The following is a 9,908-nucleotide window of genomic DNA, read 5'->3' as shown; positions in this document are numbered from 1 at the left end:
TTTGTTCCTATTGGTTTCACTCTTTCATCTTACCTATCCTGTGCAAATCAGGGAAACCCAGTGTCATGGTTTGAGATAGCCCCAAAATCCGATTCCCTAGCTCCATCCCCCCTCCCACATCTCAACCTAATGTGAGATGGTTTTTTTCCAGACAAAACACAACCAGACTCAGAATGGGGGAAAGGGAATATATTACAATGACTGTACAAATAAATACTTATACTATAACACATTATACACACGATCACAACTATCTCTACCATGACATATAGTATTTACAATGGATCAGATCTCTTCTCCCCTCCAAATAAAAGTCCAGGAGGGAAAGAAGGACAGATCCTTTCCAGTCTCTCAGGCAGCAGCTTCTTCTAAGGCAGCAGGTTCTCCTCATCTCATGCATGCAGCAGCAGTGAGGGGGGCCAAGGTCAACCCCCCCCCCCGCATTCCTTCTCCGTCCCGGTCCAGCTTCCCAGGACGCCTGAGCTTCTCAGCTCCTCTCTGCAAGTGCTGTAGCACTCCAAGGCTCTTTCAAGCAAGAGTCCATCATCTTCCTCCTTCCAGGAGGTCTCAAGGAGTTTGGGGGGGGGGGGGGTTTGGTACAGTTCCTACCCCCAGAACTCCAAAGCTCTGCTGGGGGCTCTCTTCTGCTGCTTCCTCCGGTTCAGTTCTTATCTGTCCTGGCTCTTATCCAGAGTCTCTGGACACTGCCGCCGCTTCTGCTCTGTCTCTATAGCCCCCAGCTGGGGCTGGGGGGGCCCCAGAGGCCCCGAGGGGCTCCAGGCCCCTTTCACTCGTGGCTCTACCACAACATGGCTACTCTTCTACCAACTAAACTACAACCCTTCTCTTCCGGTGCTTGTGATATGTTTACATTTCTGCAGGAGCGCTCATTGGGCAGAACTTCAAAACTTCCAGGGGTTTCCACCCCTGGGGGTTACCACTTTTCAGCCTCTGGGGGAAAACAAGGTCCAAACCACTACACCCAGGGAAAAGGACTAGCAGGTTGAATTGCTTTAATTGAATGTCTGCTGAACCCACTTGCAGCACTAGGGAAGTTGCAATGACATGGAAGTCAAAGCTTTAACCAAAGCCCCCAAAGGACATGCCTGATGCTACACAGGGAAGTAACCATACTGATCTCAGGAGCGCTATTGGGATCTCTGTGTTTAGTTTGTGTCCAAGCAGCCTACTGTTGTGCTACACACTGACTGAAATCAGTCCTTGGATGAGATATTCTAACTCTTTGGTACTTGTCAGCTATGAAATGCGAGATAGCAACCTTGCCACTGACGGTGAAGAGAAGTTTTCTACCCATTAAGAGAGAAGATGCTCCCCCACTTCTGGTCATTGATATGGTATGTACATGTATGTATCTGCTGTCTACCAGCTGAATTCAGCATGAGCTCAGAAAAACTCAGTCCTTCCCGCAGAACCTTCAGTGGGTTGTAGATTCCTCTGAGGTGTTGCTAGAAAGCCTGTTGTTTCTCCAGTTTTCCACCATCCTTCAGGTGAAATGGAAAAACTACCCCATGGCAAGTTTCCCCCCCTCTTTGTACTTCTCATTTGCTGTGGTCTCCTGGGCTCTGGTTCTGTGTAGTTGGCTTATGTTCAGAAAAGTCTGTGTTTCAAAGAAGAGTTTTGTGGGCTGGAGTTCCACAGCCCTGTCTGTGGATATTTGTTGATCTCTGCTGTTCTAATGTTATATAAGACTCATTTTGCACATACTCTTAACACCAGTGGGCACTTCCTCTGTGCAGGCACAAAAAGCTTAGCATAAGATAATCAGATGTATTGTCTTCCTGTTTTCTTGCTTTAAAATAATATTAAAAAACCAGCTAATAAGTGCCCAGAGTGTTTTTCCCATGACTGCTGCTCAGCTCTGGATAAGTTGAATGCTAATGATCCTGGGTCAAGAAATTTTTACTGAAATAGTTGCTCCATATTCCCTGTTTCATGACAGCAACCCTGCTGAAGGAACAGAAACATGCAGTGAGTAGTGTTGGGCCTAACATCAAGAGTTTACTTGTAAGGGTAAAGAGTTTGAAGTACTGGGTTTTCTCATAGTGTAATCAGCTTTCAAAAAAGAGAGGTCAAGAGCTTCACAAATAAGTAAAATCTTACATACTCCTAGAAATGAGCGTCTTTAGTGAGTGTTCAGCAGCTCCTTGAAGATGTGCCATCAGGTCACTTATCACTCTTGAAGACTGAATCAGGGCATTCAGAGACTTTAAGAGGGAACTTAAGAACCTCTGCTTACACACATCTGTATCACAGATAACTGTTTTAGGGTGGAAGTTGTCTCCCCCAGAAGATAAATATCTGTCTCTATTACTTATAGAAGCAATCTGTGCATGTATATTATGCTGGACACTAAGTAAGTGAACTTAGGTGGGATATATTGTTGAGGAATACATCTGGTGCAGGTAGCTCTGGGTGGGAGCCCGGAGAGACAAGAGGCTGTGAACTGCCGACTTTGCATAACAATAGGCACGAAGACCGGTGGTGCCAGCGAGGTGGATGAACTCTGGGAGACAGCCGGAGCCGAAGACTCAGGAGGAAGAGAGAGCCGTGCTCGCGGGTACAGACTGTAAGGGTGTAAAAGCCCAGAGGGTCCTTTGTTGGGGGGTTCCTCCTCGGAGGCGGCAGCTCGGGCTCGCTCTGTGTTACTGTGCCGTGAATAAATTGCTTTATGGAATGAGACCTTGATGGGGAATCCGGGGTAGAGGCGCTAAGGAAATTTGGTCTGACTGCCTGTGAGTGGGGTGTGCAGGGAGTCAAACGGGGACCCGTCGGATCACTGGAGCTGGCTGCTCCAGGGAAGGGGTTTCGGTCCCAACAGTGAAAGTCTCTGGCGTTGAGGGGTGTGACCCTGGCGTTGAGAGTGTGACTGCCAGAGATTTTTGTGAATGGTCGGACTGGGAAGTTTCCTCAACGTCTCAGTGACCCAGTTGAGACGCAAGGCCACTACCTTCAGAGTCTCTCTTCTCCAGACATCCTATGGACGGCACTGGGTGAGTTTGCTTGGGACCTTTGGAGCAGGGAGAAGCCAAAAGGTGAGTGTTAAAATTCCCTGAGCAGATTCTGTATAAATTGTAAGGGTGCATATGAGTCTCTCCGTTGGTGTGGCATTTTGTGAAGATTTGGTGAAATTATCGGTCAAGAACGGATGCGCAGCCTGGTCAGTGGAAGGCACACGTAGAGGAGATGTGGAGCCCCCGTGAGGTGGGGGGGGCTCGTGTCTTTCGTATAACACAGATGGGTTTGGGAGACCCATGCCGGGAGAGGCTTGTGTACCTCGTACTGTGCAGGGAGTGGTAGAGTCCCTTGAGGCACACAGAAGGGAGATTGAAGACCATTTTTCTTTTTTTTCTTTTTTTTTTTTTTTTTAATCAGGTGAAAAGGGTTTTCAAGTCCCTCTTAGTGTTTGAAACGAAGGGAAATAAGCCCAGCATAGATAAGGGGATACCCTTGGCCAAGGTTGTGCAAAATTGGGATAAATTGTTTAGTACAGTAGGATTTTGCGAAGTGCATGAAGTGATGTTGTGCCAGCAGGATTGGCCAGCTATACCTTGGTCTGCTAGCTCAGCAGGACAGTGGCTGTCACAAATCTTCAGTGGCACACTTGCAGTGTCTTTGTAGACCAGGCAGCCCCCGAAATTAAGAGATATTTTAAGAAGCACATGCCAGTGTGGCAGGGACCAAGACAGACATGGGACTGTCGGTCCCCAAAGGGAGGAGTGCCACCCACCAGGAAGACAGGACTCTATTCCCCAGGAAGGCAAGAAGAGTATCAGAAGCAAATAAAGTGCTACCCATTGTGAGACAGGACCCTATTCCCCTGGAAGCCAAGAAGAGTATTCAGAAGGATACAGACTGATACCTAGCCCAAGGGATTTTGAAGCATTCCATTAGATGAGGAAAGTCAGCTTTTGTTTGCCTTAACTTGAAAAAGACAGCAGCTGACTGGTACACATTTCCCTAAGGTTTTGCCAGATTCCCTACCGTTTTTTCAAGAATATTGGGGTTGATTTAAAGGGTCTGAAATTACTGTGAGAATTGCTTCTTGTACAGTATGTGGATGATTTGTTATTAGCAAGTAGTGATGAGAATGCTTGCATATTAGACACTACACATTTATGTATTGCCCCAGTGAAAAGGGGACACTGTGCATCTCCATCCAAAATTCAGCTGGGTGAAAAGAAAGTTAAGTATTTAGGCTTTATTTTAGGAAAATGGCAACAGATCTGGAGAGAATAGAGGTCATAATTAAGTTCCCACATCCAGTAATCAAAAAAACGAATGAAAAAAACCCCGCAAAACCCAAAAAAACCCCCAACCAAACAAAAACCCCTAAACCGACTAGATATGAGAGATCAAGCTTTAAAGGTATAAAAGGAGCTTTAGTGTCTGCTGCTCCTGCTCTTGAGCTCCCAGATCCTTTAATCTGTATGTACATAAATGTAAAGGAATAGCTCGTGGAGCAGTAATGCAGAATTTAGGACCCCATCAGAAGCCAATTGCATATTATTCAGTTGAGCTAGATCCAGTTGCAGCAGGAGCACCAGCCTGTAATAATTCAGTTGAAACAGCAGCAAAACTATTAGAAAAGAGCTGCCCCCTTATCGTGGGACATTATATAACATTCCATATTCCATTGTGGTGTCAAATCTTGGATTGCATAATGTCTCATCAGTATTTCCACCTCACAGAATCATAGAATCAGCTGGGTTGGAAGGGATCTCTGAGATCATCAAGTCCAACCCTTGATCCACTACCACCTCGGTATAGACTGCAAGGGTGTAAAAGACCAGAGGGTCCTTTGTTAGGGGGTTCCTCCTAGGAGGCGGCAGCTCGGGCTGTTGCCGTGTTACTGCGCTGTGAATAAATTGCTTTATGGAACAAGGTATCTGACACTGCTGTGGGAAACCTGGGATTGAACCATTAAAGAAAAACCTGGTCTGAGTGGGTGTGGGTGGGATGTGCAGAGAGTCAAGAGGGGCACCCGTTGGCTCACTGGAGCTGCCGTGAAGGGGCTTTGGTCCCATTAGTTAATGTCTTCAGTGCTGGGAGTGCAACTGTCTGGGAGTCTTGTGGATGGTCAGACTGTGAAGTTTCATTAACACTGGAAGCTTCTTTTAAGTCATGGATTTCCTTTCGGCTTGCCACCTGAGAATCAAAAATGAAAGAAATGAACCAAAGCACGGAACAATATCAACTCCATTTTCAGTCTCATGCAGTCAAACTAACTTTTAACTTTCTTCCTATTGTTACACATCTGTTTGTTCATCATACTTTTTTCAATTTAGGAAATAATTTTGTTCTTTGATATGGATGTAGATACAAAATTATATGAAAAAGTACCTAAATCTAGTATATGGATAGACTGCAGTAGGTTCTTGTATTATGGATTAGAGGTCTGTCAGCAGCTCTTTTCTGGAGGTGACTGAGACTTGATGTGTGTTTAAAGAATACACTAAACAGTAGGTAATCAAGTGTTGCTTTATACTGTTCGAACTACTTGGGTAGTACTTAGGATATTTTTAATTAGATGTATTGTTCTATAAAGCAATAACAAAGACCAGAGCATGGCAGACTGGAACCTTTCCAAGACTCTGGTTTGGCTGGTGCACAGGTTCTGTGTGGGTGTCTGGTGCCAGGTTCTGTGTGGTGAGCAATTTTACTTGGAAGTGTTCACCTGTCTCATGCACTCTGTTATTAACATAATTGTTGTAACTGGTTGTTTTCTTATTTCATTGCTGTTTCTAGTAAACCGTTCTTATTTCAACCCGTGATCTTTACCTTTTGTGTCTCCAGTTCTCTTCTCCATCCCACCGAAGGAGTAGGGGGAGGAGGAGTTGGTGAATGACGCCTGATCTGCGGTGTTTCACTGGTAACACTAAATTGGGAAATACCATTCCTTGATGATGCCGACCTTTGGTCTATTTTCTTCATAGCAGTCTGCACCCATTTCTGATCAGCACTTACGCAGATTCTGACACCGTTTCTATTGATAAACCTATAGGAAGAAAGAAAGCAAACAGGCGGCCATTAAATTCCAGTCTCTAAATCCAGATTTGCTGTTCTTGGTTTTCATGCAGAACACGGGGAAAAATGTGGTTAAACACTTTCAAATGGTGGAGTTTGTAGATGTTAGCTGGAGTAACAGAAGCAAGCAATGTTAGTTCCCTATTCATGGCGTGGGTATATGTGGAACATACATGGTCATGTGCATATATACTGATATTAAAAGAAGGAGCATCCCTACTGTTCTGAGATTTTAGATGAAATCATGATGAACATTAACGTCCCAGGAGCAGATCCCAGATTTGATAAAAATGCATGCTAGTGAGCTCAAAAGACCAAACACAGCTCCTAGCAGGAGTCAGGCCATATTCTTTCACACAATCTTTTCCCCATGGCTCAATTCAGTGCACTGGATTTCTGACTGCTCTACCCCTTGCTGAGACTTGCTGATCACCAAAGATCTGACTGTTCAGTGAGCTTTCTGCCCATATTCATGGACAGTAGACATCTCCCAGCTCTCTGAGGCCACTAGTCTCCCCTCATTCCCTCAGCTGTCAGGTGACTCCTTCATGGGAGAACTGGAAGGATGACCTGAACTTGGCAGATTTGGTGAGTTGGACCACGAAGTGTCTTGTGATTCCCCTTCCCTTTTCGTTGGTAACATGTTTGTATAGGCAAGTCTGAAGGTGAACAGTGCATTAGGTACTTACACAATGGCACTTATTGGCATATGGTGCTTTTCATACTTTGCAAAATTTTGGATGTTCAGTTGTTTTGTACGCAGCTTTACACAATTGAATTTGCGCATGGACTGACTTCCAGCACTTCCTAGAAGGGAAAAAATGTATAAATGAAAAGGGAATAAATACTATATTTATATTTAGCCATAATTACTTAATGAATTGTGAAATCGAGAAGGTGTCCAGTTGTAGTTAGAACATGAGAGTCTCATGATTTACAGCCACAATACCACTTATACAAGAGAGCTTAAGCTATTTTTTGTGATGCATCCTGCCATCTATAAAGTGTTATTGTCCTTTCAGTCAAGATACTAATCTTCACCTGTTAACCTGAACAATTGTGTAATAATTCTGCCCCTAGGGAGTGACTGCTTCCATAGCAGAAAAGGTATTTGGTATCATTCATATTTGGGTTTGTGTCATCTGCAAATAAGTGTCCATATGGAGTAGTGCTTAGAACCAGCACATTTACTGTGTGGATTTCCATATGGCATCTGAATGTGGATCAGTAACTCCCCCTACTTGCCAAGTGAAAAAAAAAAGAGGAAAGCAAGGCTACTTGTCTCACAGTTGACATGTGAAAGCAGAATTGAAAAAAACTGTTTAAAGAAAGGGAGGTATATCTGCCAGAAGACCAAGTACCTACATACCTTGCTATAAGTCTGGTTTCATAGTCAATGGAGTGCTACTTAATCCTTGCTTTCCTCCAAGATTTTCATACAATTGAGGGAAATGGACTGATGATTAATAAAGAGAATCATGATATTAGTGTAAAATTTTCTGAGTAGGTGTGATCTTAAAGGATGGTAACTCAAAATGGAAGTTCATTTAAATGAGATGGAGTATATGGACACATGTATGTAAGTCTCCACTTACTAATTTCTGGTTTTCTCCTACTCATGAAAGACATTTTGGGAAGGCATGAGGGGTATAAGCATAACACTGCAGCACTCTGAGATTTCTTGTTAAAGAATATATTGAGACCCTGGCTTGAATAAAGTCCAAGAGCTGTTCAGGTGCACCTTGCTAAATATAAAACCTGCTTCAAATAATATCATTATCTGTGATTAGAATAGCTGAGATAAAGACACATCAGCCTTTGGAGAAGCTGTAGCATAGCCAGTGCACAGGTACTGGCAGAGTTGCTAATTCTTGAGGGTTTGTTTGCCTGAAGGAATACCTCTTCTGATCTTGTTTTAGTCATAAGTAGCACTATGCATTTCTTTTTATACTTCTCTACAAATACCTTACTGTCTCAGACTGGTTTTCAAAATGTGGCATCAAGAGAGCTCAAAGATATTCCAGCCGTCCTTACTCGTCCTGGAAATATTTTCTCTGCTAGCACGCTATTTTCAGGGAATGGCTGCAGGGAATACCAGTAGAGCAGAGCTTCTCTAAGCCTGGGAACAAACCCCAACTGCTCTGCACCTGAAAAGCTATGCTTTTTCAAGTGTCTTTTTTTTCTTTATCGTTCTTTCCAGTTCTTTTTCTATTGCTTGTAGACCAGCTCAGTGTGCTCTTTCAGCCTTGGTGATGTTTATGCCAAATTCTACAACCTGGAGAATGACATTGGGAGCCGTCAGCCTGTGATGCAAACACACGTGTTGCCAAGATGAAGAGCGGTATCATTAATCAACATGAGAACGTGTATGATCCAGCTATAGCAGCACTGGGTCCACATCCTCAGCGTGTGGCTTCCTAATATTGTGAATGCTTAGCAGGTGTCAGTTTGGTTTTAATGTGGTTTTGTGAAGATACCTTTTCCCTGTGTTTCTCTCTGCATGTTTATGGGTTTGCATACGGCTTGCATGAGTGTTTGGGTTTTTTTAATATGCTTGTTTGTGTGAATCTGATTATGATATGATGTATTATCTAAAGGACGTATCTCCATGTTTTCCATGATCTCGCATGGAAGATCCACGATCTCTCCATGATCTGACCTAAACACCACTGTAGACAGACTGATTTAAGGCATGGCTAATAAACATGGCTCATTTTAGTGCTCATAAACGGTCTCACATAAGATGTTAAGTTGTATGATTCTGTGAAGAGAGAGAAGATATTCTATAAATCCATTACTGCCCTTTTCAGTTTTTGTTCATGGTTTGCCTGTCTGTACCAAAGATTTGTCTAGACAAATAGGCAAATAGACACAAGCAAATAGGCAATGGGTGACCCAGAACTGGGAGAACTTTTTAAAATAGGGAATTATAATTAGAGGAATTCAGGCTATATAGTTAGAGAAACATAACTAACAAATAATACAATAACATTCATATAAAAGTAGTACATCTGAAAAAAGAAAAAATGTGAATCTAATTCAATAAATAATTTTCATAAAATATTATTAACCTATAGCATTAACCTATTCATTGCTATATGGCATCAGTGAGATTAAAAGACATCGTATCTTCAAGATTTCATGATTTTAAGAGAGAGAATCATGCACAGAAACCCTTTCAGTGCTCTAAGGCACTGAAAGTCTCCTTGCCATAAAGCAGAAGCCAACCACTAATTGTCAGGACATCAGATGAAATCTCCCATAAAGCTGCCTTTCTTGTGGTTCTGATCTGGATTTCCTACATGTTGTGTCTTATAAATCAGCTGTGTCTGAGAATGAATCCTGCTCATCAGACCACTGGTGGAATGTGGTGCAATGCCTGTCGCCCTGTGGGGTTGCAAACTTACCTTTCACTGTGAGCACAGTGAAGATGCCAAGGCAGAGGATGACGAGGACAGCTGCAGTGTGGAGCTTCATTGCTGGTGCCTTCTGTGTCAAGGCAGAGAAGAAAGTGGCTGTTGTCTGCCCTCTTTCCCAGAGTTTATAGATTGTCATTCAGTGGTCAGTTCTTGGGTTCACTTTTGTGGGTGTCATGGAGGGCCTGAGTGTGAGTGGAAGAACTGAGTGTCAGTACTTTTTCTGGTGACAGAGAACCACCTCCTTTACTAGCCCCCCTTGAAGGCTTTTCCTGCTCAAACCCACTGTGGTTGCACTTGCTTCTGTGCTGTGAGTAGGGTTTATTTCAAGCTGCAAAAAGTGAGAGCTCTTGTTGTGCAGCGGAAACCTTACAGAAAAGTTCCTGTCCTTTCACACCTCCATTTTGAGACCTTTAGCTAAGCCACACTGCAGAGACACAGAGTAAC

General features: G+C 43.5%; 1 protein-coding gene across 1 annotated transcript; it reads right to left on the bottom strand.

Annotated features, from left to right (window-relative positions):
• Positions 1-4,355: 4,355 nt before the first annotated feature.
• On the bottom strand, positions 4,356-9,658 carry LOC113940704. Its single transcript, XM_027631852.1, has 4 exons — positions 9,453-9,658; positions 6,735-6,852; positions 5,800-6,016; positions 4,356-5,166 (listed from the first exon to the last, which is right to left on the bottom strand). Exons 1-4 carry the CDS (start codon positions 9,598-9,600, stop codon positions 5,011-5,013), a joined length of 639 nt encoding a protein of 212 aa, XP_027487653.1. The 5' UTR covers positions 9,601-9,658; the 3' UTR covers positions 4,356-5,010.
• Between the last annotated feature and the right edge of the window lie 250 nt (positions 9,659-9,908).

This window comes from Corapipo altera, unplaced genomic scaffold, assembly GCF_003945725.1.
Source record: "Corapipo altera isolate COAL_440 unplaced genomic scaffold, ASM394572v1 67192, whole genome shotgun sequence".
In the NCBI taxonomy this organism is placed as follows: Eukaryota; Metazoa; Chordata; class Aves; order Passeriformes; family Pipridae; genus Corapipo; species Corapipo altera.
Note: the sequence above shows the minus strand (reverse complement) of the source record. Positions and strands in the feature narration are given on the sequence as shown.

What these genes read in the sequence shown, in the direction of transcription:
- LOC113940704 (XM_027631852.1), bottom strand. Translation starts at nt 9,600, where the DNA reads ATGACAATCTATAAACTCTGGGAAAGAGGGCAGACAACAGCCACTTTC. An exon ending in CACTGTGCTCACAGTGAAAG is followed by an intron (nt 6,853 to 9,452) that starts GTAAGTTTGCAA and finishes TTTCCCTTCTAG; the next exon opens with GAAGTGCTGGAAGTCAGTCC. An exon ending in ATGCCAATAAGTGCCATTGT is followed by an intron (nt 6,017 to 6,734) that starts GTAAGTACCTAA and finishes TTCTTCCTATAG; the next exon opens with GTTTATCAATAGAAACGGTG.